Below are 18,929 nucleotides of genomic sequence, written 5' to 3'. Positions count from 1 at the left end.
ACAACACAATCAAACTCGCCACTTTTAGTCTTAAACCCGGGAATTACCTCAGGTTCATTCAACCATCCTTACAGGAAAAATGAATGGGGAAAGAATAGGGTTTTGGAATAAATGCTGAAAGTAAGGTCTGAGGTTAACACAGGTTTAGGAGATGTTATACATTTTGTTCTATGAGATATTAGCAGTTAGTTAAAATGACCTTTATGAATTATAAGCCTTTGTGCTTTAAAACATAAATTCTTCCAAAATTCACACAAAGTGACATTAGCTGATGAAGATGATCTCATAGAACAAACTTAACCAGTGTTTACCAGATAAGTTATTTTCGGAGTTCTTTGTCCAACGAACCATGCCTACAAAAAGACTCCATTACTATTTATTTCTAACACAATACCGCAATAAATGAGAGTTTCCATATCAAAGATTTGTTTTGCACCCATGGGGGATTCAAAATTAAACTGCAAGTGGCAATGCACACATCAGCTTCCTGTTTAAAGTGGTAACGGGAAATTGTTCTCCTTGCAAAGCCTGTAAATGTTTTAATCAAATTAGTATATTAATCTGACAATCCACAATACTCGCAAGTAATCATACTTATTGGGGTTGAGTAAGTTTTAACAAAACATACAACTCTATGCACAATGAGTACTTTTAACAAACACAAAACCTTTACTGGAAAAACTGCAGATGTAAGCTTTGTATCTGCACATTTCTTTCTGTCATTTTTTATTTTTTTTTGTCAAATATTTGGTGGAAATTGTTCAAAGTACTCATTGTGCATATAATTGTGTGGTTTGTTAAACTTTTTTTTTTATATACATAAAGTGAAAATCGGAGTATCATTTTAATTCCATTACTATGGAATTGCCAAACGAACTACATTAACCTGAACTATCTCTTGAAAACCCTTCTCCGTATGTAACGTTAGGGTTTTCAGCTGTTAATGAAAAAAAATCTAAACTCCTACAGTAAGAGTTGCACAGATGTGTGCCTCTAATTGTCGAACTACACTTCCTCCCAAGTTTCGCTTGATTTATGTACAGGTGTTCAGAGCGAGCTAAATAGCTAATTGGCACAGATGGCAGCCTATTTCTCCTGTAAACAAGCGATGTAACATGGAGATAGGGCCTTGTGGGAACACTAACCATATTAAGGAGTGCAGTAATTTAATGTACCCTTTGTTCAACAGAAGATACTATGTCAATATGTGCTAAAGCAGTTAGCGTCTTTGAATTGGGTAAACCTCGGCTAGTCAGATGTCTGTTTCGACAAACCGGTTTTTCGGCAGGCAGGTATTCTAATAGCACTTCTGAGACTGACTCCATCCATGTGAGTAGTCTTATTGTGGAAAACGAATAGAGGGTATGATGGCAGAGTGATAAAACATGGAAAACAAGCCCACTAGGTTCGGAACCATATATGAGATGGATGTTTCTAAACGAAAGTGTTTTTGTGACAAACCAATAAAAGTTGGCAAGTGCCACCTTTAAAGTGTTCTGCTTATTTCTCTGCAATATTCCATACCTCCTCTTGTGTAGTTGTGAACTGAAAATAACGAGTACACTTTTGAATGACCAATGTGGATGTATTCACCACGCAAAGCTTGGCTTTGGCCCATGCATGACTACACGAATACATGGCTAGCCAGTAGCTAGCGTTTAATTTATAACGCTACATTACTTATTATCGCTCTTGACTTCAGTCAAATTTGGCATGGTTAATTCACGTTACAGCCATTTTAAAATGACATGTTACGGACACCCTTACGTTATTTGTTGTTCACTACTGTCTCTTGTCTTTGCAGATGCAGCAGTGCTCAGTAGTCAGTGCATCCGGAGTTTGTGTCCCACTAGCCGATGACCGAGCCGTGATCCTAGGTCGTGGTCCAGAGACTGTAGTTGTTGACAAGAAGTGCTCCCGAAACCAGGGTAAAAGGACTAGCTAGTTAACGTTCGATACCAATAGGTATCAATGGCTATGTTCGGATTATTTCTATTTCCTCCCAAGGTGTGCGCACTTGTTCACTTTCCTTCATGGATTTAAAAGGAATGGTACATGGAAACTTCCTCTAGCCTTTGCTTACACCAATGCAAAGCTTTTAAATGTGAGAAGAGTAGTGAATGAGTGTAGGCTTCAGGAGAAAGGACAGATTATTGGGATACATATTTCTGTTGCATAATTTTAAATGGGTGTCTAGTGGGATTACTCAAGCCAGCTATCTAAACTGCATAACTATATAAAATGTTTCATATTCCTTCTAGCGAAGCTGGTGGCCTGTTATGCAGACAAGGAGATACTTGTAATACAGGTATGAAATTATTACATTGTGCCTGTTGATGAGGCCAACACTCTAATCTTAGTTAAACACTCAACACTACTGCTTAACCTGTCTGTAATTGCTGTCAAAGTAACAATAGTTTTCCTCTTCAGCTTGGTCCAAACTCTTCCTTGGGCAGCGAGAGTCTTGGTCGAGGCCAGTCTGGCCGACTAACCCATGACAGCACCTTCTACCTGGTCAACCAGAGCCACCCCTTCAGAGTGTAGTTCTCTACTTCCAACGAAACCTCCTCATCCCCTGCCCAGAAGGGGAAGACTGTAGAAAGGTTGAACGTGTTGGATAAGACAAAAGGAGGAATGAACAACTGAGTTTCAGAGCACAGGTCTCAAACGCAGTATCCAATACTTTTTTGCTTCCTCTCCCGAGAAGGTATGAGAACACGTTTATCTTTAAAGGAGAAAATGGCATGCATTTTAATTTGTCTAGCAATATTTTGAGGAACCAAGAGGACTGAACGTATCACTTCTACTGTTCAAAATACACCATGTTTTCACAATGCCAACCTCAATTTACTTGAAGTTTTATTTGACCATACCATGATTGCATTTTTGTTTTTGATGCAGGCATCCAAGAGGCCACGCAGTTCCTAGGAGGACCCGCAGGAGAACTGGAGGACTGAGGGCTCAGACAGCGGGGGCGAGGATGAGGCTGAGAAGCTTGCTGAGGAGAAGCTCTGACAGCTCCAAGAGATATCAGAGAGGGCTTCAGGGGCCATCAGAGATGGTTTCCAGCAGCAGGCATCAGCCTCAGCATGTTCTGAAAGCCACTGGCAACAGATTGGAAACCTCATGCTCTACACAGCTGCTGGCATCACTGGAAGCACCAAGGTTAGAGGTAACTCTGTACAACTAAATATTTGATTCAAGCCAATTAATCTTTGCGTTATGTTTGAATGAGATGCTTTATTTATTGTCCATCAAAGGATTACATTTTTTAGGCCTACATTTGAGCACTTTGGACCAACCAAGCAGTACAAATACAATTACTTTTAGTAATTTGTTTTTTAAAGCCAACCCATCTTTCTTCTTGGCCCAGACATTCTTCTGTTCTGTCTAGTCCTGGCTTTGCATACGACCTCCTCTCGCTTTGCTTGGTCTATCGCTCTCTCCTCATCTCTCTTCTTCGTCTCTTGACTTTTCCTTCCCTTTATTTGTTCTCTTATCTCCTTCACAGGATTCTCTTTCCTGAGATCCAGCCCAGACAGGCCAGCTTATTAAATAAAGGTTACAAGGTAGTGGCAAACCATAAATATATTGTCAAGCACGGACACTGCAAAGCTGTTTTATGAGACCTGCTTCTTACATGCTGACCACAGCGCTCGCGTTGCAAAATAAATGTACACATACATGTTATTCAATCATTGCACCCATACTGCTCGTGCGCACCAACGAGCGTCTGCGTTGCCAAGCACTAAAATAGAAGTCAGTTCTATTTATGACGCTGAACGTGGTGCAAGTCCTGCCTCTCCTATATCCTCATTGGTTTATAGAAGCAGATACCCACGTGCCATCTCCTCATTGGTTATACCCACGTGGGTGATTGAAAGATGAACTGAGGTCGGTCAGTTGTGGTAATACACCTTATTATGAAAGTTAGATGCCAATCGCCATATAAAGTCCAAAGAAGAAAAAGCCTGGAAGGAGGAGAGATGACTAGAAACGATACGGTTGACCTTTTTATGTGTCGATTAATTGTCAGAGTTGAGGACCTTGTGCATTTCAGGTAAAATAACAACTCAACGTTTATATCCCAGGACAAATGAGCTAGCAACTGCAAGCAAGCTAGCTAAATTGCCATCAATGTTTAATGCTTTTCGACCTGTCCCCAAATTAATATAATTGGTTCTGAGTTTGTTTTGAAATCTCAACCTGTGTGTCGTGATCGCGTTTGGTGTTGGAGGACAAAATCAATTTGCGCATGTTTGTGCACGCCGATGTACACACGCGTCCAGTTTGGGCATGGTGTTATGCATCCTTTTAATGGTCATTTGTGTCTAGATGAATAGCTAACAATGTCCCTGTTACCCCCCCCTAGGTTGTGTTCGTCACCATTCAGATGGGCATCTCTAGGGGGAAACTGAAACCTGAGGATTTCAAGTCTAAAGTGGAGACCATTCTAAAGACATTACAGCTCCCCGTACAGGTTAGTCAAGAAACATTTACACACAAAGATGGAGCTTGGAAGCAGATACACTGTGTTGTATTTATGTGTTTGTCTGTATTTTATTGTGTGTAATTCAGATGTTGACACCTCAAACTGTATGTGTCTCATGTCTTTGTGGTGTCTGGTTCTGTGATCTACAGGAAGTCAGTGATGGGGATGTGGGAGCACCTTTGTGAGAAGGTGAGACCAGAAGAAGACATGCCTCATATCAGACATTGTGAATAGGGATTAAAGGGTGGCTATGGTTGTATCCTTCTACAAAATACCACAACATGGGTGTGTCGCAAAAGGTCCACAATACCAACTCCCTTTGGCATTGTCGAGTTGTGCTTGTCATCCACTTAGACCACATTACCCTGGTGAGTCATGACATAGACCAGTCACTGCTTCAACATTTACTCTACCTTTTAGTCATTTATCAGACTATCTTATCCAAAGCAACTTACAGTAGTGAGTGTGTACATTTTCATACTTCAACAAGCGCATGGTGCGGGAAATAAATGGAATAGAATAGAAATATCAGATTAGAATACAATAGAAATATTAGGATAGAAAAGTACTTTAATTTGTCCATATGTTTCCCGCATATGCTCCCCCCCCCCCCCAACAACAAACAAACATGGTACACCATGTGCCTGTGCTTTTCCTTTCTCAGGCAAATGGCGGTGTGGCTGTAGACAAGAGCCAGAGTCTCTGTGGGAGGTGAGTCAACAACAACAACACCCCATAGCAACATATCATCTTCCTCTTACTTAGCCTATTCTTATCCTGACTCTTGTAAGTGATGTGCTGCTTATGGTCACATTTGATGAACGTGTACTCGCCCTCCAGCAGCTGAGAGCCTGAGACCTTTCTCTCTCCTCTGCCACAGATGCAGAGGGACGGCCTGTTAACTGGGCTCCTGTCAAGAAGAAGAAGAATGACTTCTCCTGCCGTGACCGACTGGTGAGAGGACCTGCACTAACCAGTTTGTTCAACTGCCCACCAGTCTGTCCTGACTTCTAGTTCCTGCGCATCTTCATACACACCAAACAGAAAAAGTGTCCCAAATAGTGGGTTGAAATAAGGAATTTGAATATGATACAAATCAATGGAGACAAATCGGCAGAGAAACGGTTGTGTCCACTGACTGTATGAAAGGTGATTCTCGCTATGTTGTAGATACACTTTATGACCAGGTGTTGTACAGGCATGCATTGCACATCTTAATAGTGCCTGATTGTCTCTCTCGACTAGTTTGCTCTGAATCTTGAGCTGCAGTTCCAAACTCCAGAGTTCTTCCTGGTGCTGGAAGAGCGCCCCCTTCAGTCTTCCTCCATTTGATCCTGTGAGTAACCTGGTGAATATCAGTGGTATTCTGTCTGCACAGAATACTGAAACTTTTTAAGCCTCTGTATGAGTCTCTCTCTCCAGAGGAAACGTGACTCCAACGCCCGTCTGTATGACCTGCCCAGTGCCTCCATCACCTCCACCAAGCAGGAAGTCATCATTGCCGTGGGTTTCCCTGCTGGCAAGTGGACGTGTATTCCTTTTTCTTTCTCTTCCTCACTTTTTACTGACAACTATCTGCCTTCTTTTTTTTATCTAGCCGGGAAGTCAACCTTTTTCCACACACACGTCATCCCAAAAAAATCACGTGCACAGGGTGAGTGGATCAGTGTGCTGTTCGATCTTTTAACACCCACACACACCAATCTACACACACTGACCTGATCTGTGTTTGTCAGGACACCCTGGGATGGTAGCAGAGCTGTGTATCGGTCTGTGAGCGGGCTCTGATGGAGGGCCGCAGCGTGGTGGAGGATAACACCAACCCAGACCCAGAGTCTTGCAAACGGTACCTGCCTCTGTGCTACTACTAGTGTGTGGACCACTTTTGGTTTGTAATTCATGAACAACCTAAACAACGTCCATAGCAGATGGTGGTAAATCTGCTACATCCATGAACCTAACCCTCCAGGTATGATGCTGTCAGCAAGAGTTTCGGCGTGTCCTGTTGCTGCTTCAACTGCTCTGCCTCCCTGGAGCAGGCCAAGCACAACAACAGAGTAGGTCTCCTCTCTCCATCTACGGAACTGCGTATACCAGACTACACATGGTTCATTCTAGTAGAGTAGAAGGTAATGTGAACTTGGGACCTGATCGCCCACACAGTATAGCCCAATCTGGAACTTAAACTACAACCATCTGGTTCAATGTCCACTTCTTAAACCTTATAAAATACAGGCCATGGGAGACACGCAGTTCAATATAGGCTCTGAGGTGCTGCCCTGATGCATAGTGTTGTTCATTATTGGGCTCTTCCTGTGCTTTACAGTTCCGTGAGATGGCCCCCTCGCCACTAAGCACCTCAAAGTCAATGGCATGATCTTCCACAGTCACAAGTAAGTGACATTGGATATTATCAAGGGACTTCACAGCATCACATTCTCAAAGTAGGGATTCACTGGCCTCCACATTGGGTTGAAAGGATCAGAGCACACTAATATACCAAATATGTCTTTATGAATTTTATGGTTTACACAGCCATCCCAATTGTGATCTTTTGCCCAACAATTAGCAAAAGGGCTGATCTGATATCAAAAATATCAGAATTGGGTTGCCTGTATAAACGCAGCATATACATATGTCATGTAAAATAAATGCATGTCCGAAGGTATTTGCCCACTCTGAACAGACTTTTTCTCTCCACACAGGAGAAATCCTGCAAGTTAATTTTGTCCCAACCTTTACAGACAATCAATCAGAGGCCCTCTTCAGGCAGTTCTCTGAAGGCTGATTGGGTGGCTGGCATTCGAACGCTATTCTAACCTAAGATTTGTCAGAATGTTATTGGTGCAGAGTAATTTCAGGAAAATAATCTAGCCGTTGTACCCTGTGGCTGTATGTAGACAAACTATTTAGTTACCTGCTGCTAATCAACAAATCACTGTTATTGCACTACATACATTTGAAGGTACAGATGTTTTAACTAAATGTAATCACAGCAGACAGCATTTTTGTTTGATTTGCTTGAGTGTCATATTTTCTTGTCAGATATACAGTACTTGTTTCCAGAAAACCTAAAAAGTAAAAAACAACAACATTTAATTCATTTTATATTTTAATAAATTGTTATTAATTTGATTATTTTTACAATGGGTCTTATTCTGTAAAGTAGGGAAACGGAAAGGCATCTTTTTCTGCTATTAAGCCACCTTCCTAAATTGGCGCTACTAAATCAATATTTTAAGCTTTTTGTGAGAATCCAAGTTGAAACTCAGTCGTTCATAGGTAGAAACTCCAGCTCCGTCCCCAGGTGCTGTTTTAACCATGGCAGCAAGTGGAAGACACTAATGTGGAAGTCCCTTGCATCAGGAGGGGGCCTGTCACTACTGTCTTGTGGCTCACACACGTTCTTGGTGCCCCAGCTCACTACTCCCACCTGCAGGATAGATGGAATAGAACCGCGGGTGTGGATTCATTCCTACAGTTGAAGTAGGAAGTTTATGTACACAGTAGCCAAATACATTTCAACTCAGCTTTTCACATTTCCTGACATTTAATTATATTACAAATTCCCTGTCTCAGGTCAGTTAGGATCACCACTTTGATTTAAGGTGAAATGTCAGAATAATAGTAGCGATAATGATTTATTTAGGCTTTTATTTCTTTAATCACATTCCCAGTGGCTCAGAAGTTTACATACACTCAATTAGTATTTGGTAGTATTGCCTTTTAAATTGTTTAACTTGGGTCAAATGTTTCAGGGAGCCTCCCACAAGCTTCCCACAGTAAGTTAGGTTAATTTTGACCAATTCCTCCTGACAGAGCTGGTGTAACTGAGTCAGGTTTGTAGGCCTCCTTGCTTGCACATGCTTTTTCAATTCTGCCCATTTTCTATATGATTGAGGTCAGGGCTTTGTGATGACCACTCCAATACCTTGACTTTGTTGTCCTTAAGCCATTTTGCCACAACTTTGGAAGTATGCTTGGGGACATTGTCCATTTGGAAGACCCATTTGTAATCAAGCTTTAACTTGAAATGTCTTGAAATGTTGCTTCAATATATTCACATCATTTTCCATCCTCATGGTGCCATCTATTTTGTGAAGTGCACCAGTACCCCCTGCAGCAAAGCACCCCCACAACATGATGCGGCCACCCCCGTGCTTCACGGTTGGGATGGTATTCTTCGGCTTGCAAGCCTCCCACTTTTTCCTCCAAACATAACGAGGGGTCATTATGGCCAAACAGTTCTATTTTTATTTCATCAGATCAGAGGACATTCTCCAAAAAGTACGATCTTTGTCCCCATGTGAAGTTGCAAACCGTAGTCTGGCTTTTTTTATGGCGGTTTTGGAGCACTGGCTTCTTCCTTGATGAGCGGCCTTTCAGGTTATGTCGATATAGGACTCCTTTTACTGTGGATATAGATACTTTTGTACCGGTTTCCTCCAGCATCTTCACCTTGTGAAGATTGATTTGCACTTTTCGCAACAAAGTACGTTCATCTCTAGGAGACAGAACGTGTCTCCTTCCTGAGCGGTATGACTGCTGCATGGTCCCATGGTGTTTATACTTGCGTACAATTGTTTGTACAGATGAACGTGGTATCTTCAGGCGTTTGGAAATTTCTCCCAAGGATGAGCCAGACTTGTGGAGGTCTACAATTTTTTTGGGGCAGATATTTTTTGATTTTCCCATGATGTCAAGCAAAGCGGCACTGGGTTTGAACGTAGGTCTTGAAATACATCCACAGGTACACCTCCAATTGACTCAGGCTAATTGACATCATTTATCAGAAGCTTCTAAAGCCATGACATCATTTTCTGGAATTTTCCAAGCTGTTTAAAGGCACAGTCAACTTTGTCTATGTAAACTTCTGACCCACTGGAATTGTGATACAACAAATTATAAGTGAAATGATCTGTAAACAATTGTTGGAAAAAGGACTTGTGTCATGCACAAAGTAGATGTCCTAACTGACTTGCCAAACCTATAGTTTGTTAGCAAGAAATGTGTTTGAAAAACGAGTTTTAATGACTCCAACCTAAGTGTGTGTCAACTTCCAACTTCAACTGTATATGCCTGATCATTGAATAGTCATACAAAAAGTACACTTAGCTTGGCCTAATGAACCAAACACCAGATACTGGTACGTAGTTCTATATGCTAGTATGAAGTATGCTTATCATGGAGAAGATTTAGTGGAAGGGGAGTTTCTCACTTGAAAATACCGCAGTCTGTTAAGAAGGAACAGAGCACCTCCAGAGTCACCTGTCAGGAAAAGTTGGATCATATCACACATGAGAATAACATAAAGGTTTATCCTATTATTTGTATATGAATTAATTTGTCTTCCCGAGTTGTATAATGTGACTTCCCATGCTGTCTAATCCTACAAACATACCTTTGCAAGTTACTGCATCTATATGATCGGCAGATCCGCCCGAGCACAGAAACCTGTCTGGCACGTATTCATTCAGAGTTGCATTGTGAGGAGTTAGAAGTGTGTTCTCAGCCTGTTTAATACAGTCAGGCCTCTGCAAATAGGAACATCAAACAATGGTTCTACCAATTAACACCACGCCCTTCATACGAAACCCTTCACAAACATGCACATCAATTAGACATAATTTGCAGGCATACATGCAGAGAAACTCTTATTCACAAAGTACATTTGTAGAACTTCACTCCTCATACACAAATGGTAGTAAATGCAGAGCCAACGATAGAGATTATATTGTAGAAGGCCTGTGGATTTGACCAAGACCTTTATGAATGTGTGTTTGGTTGTTGAGTACCACTAACCTTACTCCCTGTATGAATGTGTGTTTGGTTGTTGAGTACCACTAACCTTACTCCATGTATGAATGTGTGTTTTGGTTGTTGAGTACCACTAACCTTACTCCCTGTATGAATGTGTGTTTGCTTGCGTTTTGCATCCTTGACTGAAGCCCCCTTGTTGATGAAGTAGGCTCTGGTCTCCTCCATGGGTAGCAGGGCTTTCTCTGCAGACACACACTTCATTAACAGGCTATTATACACTCACCAATGTATTATTTATTCCACCTCTCTCATTAATGAGCTGTTCTCGCCCACAGGACTGCCACTGACTGGATGGTTTTGTTTGGTACTGGATGTGGCTCACCAGGGGTGGCAGGTAGCCTAGTGGTTAGAGAGCTGGGCCAGTAACCGAAAGGTTGCTGGATCAGAATCCCCGAGCTGACAAGGTAAAAATCTGGCATTCTAACCCTAAACAAGGCAGTTAACCCACTGTTCCCCGGTAGGCCGTCATTATAAATAAGAATATGTTCTTAACTGACTTGCCTGTTAAATAACAATAAAGGCACCAACGTTCACCATGCTCAGTCACTTAGGTCACTTGTTTTGCCCATTCTAACATTCATTCCAACAGTAACTGGATGCCAGTCTGCCTCGTGACTCACTGTCTGAGTCATCCATTTTCATGAACTGGGTGGTGTACCTAATAAACTGGCCAGTGAGTGTATATGTATGTGTGTATATATATATATGAAATATAACCAGAGCCAAGACATGATCTGATTCATGGGTGGATGACACCAGTCATGGCCAGCAGTACCAAGTTCAACTAGTTGAGTTGGGCTTGTCAAGCTAAAAAATAAAAAAATAAAAAAAGCATTGCACTCTGTCTGCTTGTTCAGGTGGAGTAATAATCATCTTACCGTGTCGTTCACAGGTGGAGTTGGGACTCATCTTCATGGCTCGGTTGGCAGGCTTGGTACACGGCAAGCAGATGGGCCTGTAGAGAACACATACCAGATAAACAACTCAGGGAGGTACAGGAAGTCATGTAGTTACACAAGAATAGAGTGAAATAAAGTACTCATATGTTAATATTGTAACAATGTCATTGCTGGTGAATGATTTGACCAAGTAGATGGAATCGTGGTGGTTTGGAATGAGAACCATTTACAAGGGAATGATTTCATGAGCTAGTGTTGCTGCTCAAACCCACCTCGCCGTCCATGACAGCTTGATTGTTTCAACCTTGACCAGAGCAATGTCGTAGTCATAGAACTCTTTCACCTTCTTGTGGCTGAGTCCGTCAACGTTGTACTGTGGGTGCGAGATCACCAACAGCACCTTTGCTGCCTTATTTCCTTCAAAACCTGGGGGACATTGGCATGAGGTTGATCCTTACTAGTAAGCGTTACTTGGGGATGAAAGGTAGAATAGACATCACCTATTTGATCATCAGTAGTCTGTGCTATCTATCACCCGCGTTATAGATTGGTATTTCTAAATGGGCAGACGACACACTGCCAAATGACCCATGAACAGTTTGAGGTCAATGCAGAGACCTATGTGCAAATTAGGTAGGCTACTGACCATGCTTCACAGTCACTTTCTCTTGGTCCACTTTCCCCTCAAATCTGACGGCAGAAAAGCAGTGAGCTGCGGTCAGGATCCAGTTCTGGGTCACGATGGATCCATGGCAGGTCTCAGACTTAACGCCAGTCTGTAGAGGGATGAATGGAGTAGATTGTGTTGACTGCACATTCCTTGGTACTGTATTGAGTTGTCTTTGATAGTGTGTATTGTGTACAGTCTTCTATGTTCTGTTAAATGAGGCTTACTGTGATGACATTGACATGCCACGGCCTGGTATAGGCTTTCTTGGTGGGCCCAAACACCTCCTGATTCTCTGACACATCTTCCTGTGCCACCCCACACATGGTCACACTTTTATCACCTAGAAATAAATGCATCCTCACTATTGCATTTGACTTCATTCTGCGTGGTTCCGACATTCTATTGCTAAATATATTTTATACAACGACTTTGATACAGAATTTGTACCAGGAAATGATCAAATGCATTTGTTGCGGTAAATCTAATGATGACACCAAGACAACCCACTGATCATGCTGTTGAACACTTCTCCCAGCTGTTTGTAGTCTTTCAGAATGAACAGGTGCTTCTCATGTCTCTTTCTAGAGGCTATCAGATTCAGCTCGTTCTTATTCACGTTGTCTCCAACACCAAACACGTAGACATCTGCATAAAATACACACACACACACACACACACACACAATCTGAGTAGATGTTTATAAAGTCTTAAGTGAAGCATCATAGAACTGTACGGTTGTCAGTGTGGCTCCCTAGCAACTGACCTAGCAACTTGTCTTCAGTGTGGCTCCCTGTGTAACTGACCTAGTAGCTTGTCTTCAGTGTGGCTCCCTGTGTAACTAACCTAGCAGCTTGTCTTCAGTGTGGCTCCCTGTGTAACTGACCTAGCAGCTTGTCTTCAGTGTGGCTCCCTGTGTAACTGACCTCGCAGCTTGTCTTCAGTGTGGCTCCCTGTGTAACTGACCTAGCAGCTTGTCTTCAGTGTGGCTCCCTGTGTAACTGACCTAGCAGCTTGTCTTCAGTGTGGCTCCCTGTGTAACTGACCTAGCAGCTTGTCTTCGGTGTGGTCGAGAGCCGAGGTGCTGTACCCAAGCAGGGAGCGGATCTTAGCCAGGACAGCCAGGGGACTACCCCCTGTGTTGGAGTACCCTACGGGGCAGAGAGAATACACATGGATGCCTCTCTCCTCTCCCTACACAATGAACATTCTATTGAAAAAGGCCTTGAGTAGGTTGAACCCTCCCTACAATGTACCATCTGTTTCAATGAGGATGACGTTCTGCGTCTCACTGAATCGGGTCTCGTTCCTCTCTCTCAGGATGGCCATGCGTTCATACACATGATACAGAGCAGCGTACAGGTTGGTGCCAGTCTTGTTCCCGTGGCCTGTAGGTGACAGGTAATTGTATCAAACCACACCAGGCACTCTACGCTAATCAGTCATGCATGCTAATCAGTCAAGCACACCTCAACAATTGTCAACTGCTAAAGTATATGCTTTCCTGTACAGTGTCATAGCTTCATAAAGTGCAGAAAGGGAGAGGTGCTGACATACTTCGGTGATCAAACGCTGCCAGTCTCTTTAGGACACTCTTCACGTTGCTCCTGACATGCTCATCCTTGTTGGACACAATGTCCACAATGTCTTTGGCCTGGCTGGCGTAGGAGATCACCTGGAAATTCAGCTCAATCTCGTAGCTGTCAAGCTGAGAGAGAAACCTGTTAGTTAGACTTTTGCGTCTTTCAGCGGCTTATCATAGAATAGTGTGTTGTTTACCATCTGTGAGACGTTTTTTAAGTTCTGAGGATTCTCAGGGCTGATTTTGCAGGCACAGAAATGAATCTCCATTGAAAGTGCTTTTTCAGTCTAGGACTAGGCTTAATCTGCATCCTCAATGTTTGTGGGGACATAAATTAAAGTAAGACCTTGCGTATGAGGTCAGCAATGGCACCCCTGGCCAGGTTAAAGTGGGTCTTGGAGATGCTGCCTGAGGTATCCATCAGGATGAACACGTTCATACGACCATCAGCCACCCGCAGGGTCCTAGCAAAGGTGACTCCTGGAATGCAGGGACAAGATAGGGGGTGTAATGATCTCAGCTTAAAGTAACACATATGACACACCGAGTATACACAGATACAGAGATACAGCATACTCACAAATGCAAGCACGTACACACTATAATGGATCACCTTTGTTTTTCTTTATGAACTCAGGTGACAGAACATCCATGACTCCAGACAGAGAGCCTCCCATAGCCTCTGCCACTGCACTGGGGGAGTCAAAGGCATACTGGGCTGTTTTGAGACAGATAATAGCATATTAGCATATACAGAACTTTGACTCTGTAAATAACATTGGATTGAAGTGTACATATAAAAAGGTAGCAAGTTGGTATGGCCATAATGTTGCAGCAATGTATTAGTCTAGCGTAGCCTGGTCCAGTCAAGGCACTGACTCTGGCAGCGTGTCTCTGAGCCGCTCCACTCCCTGGACTCCAGACAGACCCTCTCGGCTGAGCCCAACAGGTCCAGACCCATCTGGCAGCGGTACTGGACCTTCTCCCCTTTCCGGAAGCGGCCCTCGGACCTCAGGGCACCCGGGGGCACACCTGGGTTCTTACAATCATCAGCTGAAATGAGAAGATTTTGTATGAGCCATGACACATGCACTAATCAAGACTAACTTAAATAATAAGAACCAAACGCCTTTATTTGACTGATCCGGTGGTAAATCATGGAACAAGAAACGCTAAGGTTATGGGATCAAGTCCCGCAGGGGTCACGTGTCGGTGTACTAAAATGCATGTCCTCACTGTAATGTAAGTTGCTTTCCATAAAGGTCTGCTAAATGGCATATATTATTATATAGTACTGCAAAAAGCATATGCAGAGGGTTATAATGCATAATATGAAAAGCGCCATTCATCTCTGTGCCTGTCAATGTGTTTCTACGATTCAAAAAGCTTCTTATATCAAAGTATCAAACCGAAGTAAGTGGGGCTCTATGCACACCTGTATGCACTTGAACACAATTGGTGCAGCCAGCTCTCAACTAATAAATGCCCTCACACCAACCAGACCTCTGTAAGAATGGGCATTGGCCTGAATGCACACAATATCAATATCAACGGTAGTTACAACTTTACCACTATGACAAAATGGCAGTCCAAAATGGCAGCCTGTTCCCTAAATAGTGCACGGGGCCCTGGACAAAAGTAGTGCACTATAAAGAGAATAAGGTGGCATTTGGGACGCACCCTATGTCTTCAGTGTAAAGGATGTGTTTATGTCAATAGAGCGGTAGTGCTTAGTCAGGATCGTTTACGTCCGGCCACAGGGTATATAGTGATTAATACATCATGCCCAGCGGTTACATACAGGCAATCTGAGTGTTGAATCAGCTGATAGGCTCGGCTGATATTGAACCAATTATGTTAATCACACTACCTTAATATGGCGGTCTATTTAGTATACCAGGTTTGCACAAAAATTCTCTATGCGCTTCTGTTTTTGGTGACATGCACATTTTTTATTTTATTCATTTAACCTTTATTTAACTAGTCAAGTCAGTTAAGAACAAATTCTTACTTACAATAACGGCCTGGGAACAGTGGGTTAACTGCCTTGTTCAAGGGCAGAACGACAGATGTTTACCTTGTCAGCTCGGGGATTCGATCTAGCATGCTGTAACATGCACTACTCGCCATGTGTGTGTGCTTTCTGCTTTCGCACCCCAGCCTCCACCTGTTGGGGCTCTGCTTTTGTTTCGGTCAGGGGGATTGGTATAGGTACATTGTTCACTGCCTGTTATTAATATATCTTACATGATTTATGCTCTGGCAGTGAGCTACCCAGAAGGAGCAGGGCCTAATGCCAAGACCATTGTACATGTATTGTAATCTTCTAATAAATGGTTAAACGAACACGTGGCATTTCCTGTCTGAACTTAGCTAAGGTAAAGTCCACTCTCTTTGGCACAGTTTTATGAATCAATACTGAGATTTTTTTGCACACAAGTTCTTTGCACCAAATATTACCTCTACCTTAATGTTTTACTTCTGATATGAATCCTCGTTCTACCACTTAATATATTGTGCACCGTACGGAGAAACACGTGCTGAAGCTTACTTTACCTGGTATGTTGTACAAGGGTGAGTGCTTCTCACCTTGGCTATCACACACTGGGATGGTGCCTGTCCAGTCTCCTAGAGAGGTGCAGTTCCTCTGAGCCGACCCAGACAGGCTGAAGCCACTGTGGCAGGAGAAACTCTGGCTCCCGCCTGGCTTCAACCACTGTTCCCTGGGCCAGAACTCACCATGGTCCAATTGGAGCTGGCCTGGACACATTATCTCTGTGAGAGAGAAAGAGAGAGCGAGAGAGGGGGAGAAACACATTGTGTGAGAGAAAGAGATGGAGAGACAGAGGAGTAGTTTATCAGATACTAACTCATCACCTGCCTCCTTCTGTATCCCCCGGAAACACTACCTTTACAGGAGGCTCGCGACACTCGTCTGCCATCGGCCAGTCTCATGGAGGACCACTCCCCATCGGCGCTGCACACCCGTTGGCTGACGGGGTACGGGTAGTATCCTGCCTTACAGTGATAGGTCAGCACGCTGCCCTCGGTACCCGCCTGAGAGTAGGACACGTTGCCGCCTCTGATCTTCTCAGCGATGGAACAGTTCTGGGGCTGTTCATCCTCATAGTCCCCGTAGTCTTCCCCCTGCATCCACACTGAAATACAGGCAGACATATGACTGAAATCCAGACATAATACTGAAATACAGACATCATACAGAAATGCAGACATAATACTGAAATACAGACATAATACTGAAATGCAGACATATGACTGAAATCCAGACATAATACTGAAATGCAGACATAATACTGAAATGCAGACATATGACTGAAATCCAGACATAATACTGAAATGCAGACATAATACTGAAATACAGACATAATACTGAAATGCAGACATAATACTGAAATGCAGACATAATACTGAAATACAGACATATGACTGAAATCCATACATAATACTGAAATGCAGACATAATACTGAAATACAGACATAATACTGAAATGCAGACATATGACTGAAATCCAGACATAATACTGAAATGCAGACATAATACTGAAATACAGACATAATACTGAAATGCAGACATAATACTGAAATACAGACATATGACTGAAATCCAGACATAATACTGAAATGCAGACATAATACTGAAATACAGACATAATACTGAAATGCAGACATAATACTGAAATACAGACATAATACTGAAATACAGACATAATACTGAAATACAGACATATAACTGAAATTCAGTCACAAATTACTGAAATACAGGCACATTACTGAAATGCAGCCACATTACTGAAATACAGTCACATATTACTGAAATGCAGCCACATTACTGAAATACAGTCACATATTACTGAAATACAGTCACTGATGTTTTAAGTAGAAATTGTGCACCAATATTGAATTTTAAAAGCCTGTTATATTAAATGAAGTGTGATTTAATATCGACCACATGGAGAATTCAATAAGTCAGATTTATTATTTGAATAAAAACTTGATAATATGCCATTTTGACATGTCCCTCCGTGAATCCTTTACATCTGTCCCTCATTTTACGGTCAACCCTGTGACGTGAACTGAACTCTTGTTTTAATATGGTGAAACCTTCATTTTTTTCAATATTTATTTCAAAAGAAACATTAAACATATAATAGTCAAATCATGTAAGCTCTTTTTGGAAATTCTCTGGTGTTTTGTGATGGAAAACTGAGCGGATCGAGCATAACACATCTACCCTGTTACCCATAGATGGGCTAGAAATTGTTGAACCATTTGTTTTTTTGTGAAGCTTGCATTCAATTGCCACTCCCTGTTGCACACAACAAGCTTCCTTTCCTGTTGTCACATGGGGATTTTTATTTTTTTTATTTTTTATTTAACCAGGCAAGTCAGTTAAGAACAAATTCTTATTTTAAATGACAGCCTAGGAACAGTGGGTTAACTGCCTGTTCAGGCGCAGAACGACAGATTTGTACCTTGTCAGCTCAGGGGTTTGAACTCGCAACCTTCCGGTTACTTGTCCAACGCTCTAACTACTAGGCTACCCTGCCGCCCCAGGACTGATTTATGATGAAATCGCCAACCCGGTTACGGTCAACTTTATTTGGCACTTAAAAGGCACTTACTATTGTGATTTTATTAATTTAACATCTTCAGATGGGATTTTTTTAACGAAGTTGAACATGTGCTCTTTATGACAGAATGTTAAAAATAGTTGTAATCAAACATGTTTTTTATTTATTTTTTTATTTACAAAGCTACACTTCTAAAAAGGCTCCTTGTTGGTGGAACGACCCACACACATTTCTGAAATACATATATACATATGACTGAAATACAGACACATTACTGAAATACGGACATGACTGACATACAGACACATGTCTGACGGAAATTCAACATTTTACTGAGATACAAACACATTACTGATAGATCGTGAATGGTGTTGTTGGTTACAGTAACTTCTGACTCGTGCATCTCCCTGACCATCTCCGTACTCACCCTCTTTGACAGAGCTGAAGGAGAAGGCCGCACACAACAACAGAGTGACAGCATGCATGACAAGTATGTGCTTACTCCTTTCCGTCTCTGTTGGTGCCTGACTTAAAAAATATATGTCTACAAAGGATGTAGTTATCTTGTTTGATGAGTGACTATCCATTAACGAACCACAGCAAACACAAAAGCATGGATTGAGTCACGTTTTCCTAGAACTGGGTGATTTCACTTTACATTTAGGATTCATAAAACACTATTATCCGTGTGTTGGTATCTTTATTTTAACTGTAATATTTTACTTTGAGACTCAAATAGCCTGTAATATTTAGAAATTGTTGCATCATCTACTGAGTCAGGGGATGACCATCAATGAGAATCAGAAATGTGGTTGTAAAACAGAAACTTAAATCTGAGATCAAATCCTTTTAACCCAGTTCCACTACAGGGTCCCAA

At 42.2% G+C, this 18,929-nt stretch overlaps 1 protein-coding gene and 1 pseudogene across 2 annotated transcripts; one reads left to right on the top strand and one right to left on the bottom strand.

The window, feature by feature from the left end:
• Positions 1-16: 16 nt before the first annotated feature.
• Positions 17-7,928, top strand: LOC135553362 (bifunctional polynucleotide phosphatase/kinase-like; annotated as a pseudogene).
• On the bottom strand, positions 7,587-18,602 carry si:ch1073-280e3.1 (complement factor B). Of its 2 annotated transcripts, none has more exons than XM_064984500.1 (18): positions 18,480-18,602; positions 16,370-16,618; positions 16,050-16,235; positions 14,340-14,513; positions 14,074-14,178; positions 13,807-13,940; positions 13,436-13,586; positions 13,135-13,266; positions 12,925-13,029; positions 12,389-12,526; positions 12,106-12,221; positions 11,858-11,987; positions 11,484-11,637; positions 11,191-11,267; positions 10,388-10,494; positions 9,894-10,026; positions 9,711-9,760; positions 7,587-7,925 (listed from the first exon to the last, which is right to left on the bottom strand). In XM_064984500.1, exons 1-18 carry the CDS (start codon positions 18,535-18,537, stop codon positions 7,761-7,763), a joined length of 2,364 nt encoding a protein of 787 aa, XP_064840572.1. In that variant the 5' UTR covers positions 18,538-18,602; the 3' UTR covers positions 7,587-7,760. The 2 variants fall into 2 exon arrangements, with proteins under 2 accessions (XP_064840572.1, XP_064840573.1); XM_064984501.1 differs by having other exon boundaries at positions 7,883-7,967.
• Between the last annotated feature and the right edge of the window lie 327 nt (positions 18,603-18,929).

This window comes from Oncorhynchus masou, chromosome 13 (assembly GCF_036934945.1).
Source record: "Oncorhynchus masou masou isolate Uvic2021 chromosome 13, UVic_Omas_1.1, whole genome shotgun sequence".
NCBI classification, from domain to species: Eukaryota; Metazoa; Chordata; class Actinopteri; order Salmoniformes; family Salmonidae; genus Oncorhynchus; species Oncorhynchus masou.
This window is presented reverse-complemented; position numbering and strand designations above follow the sequence as displayed.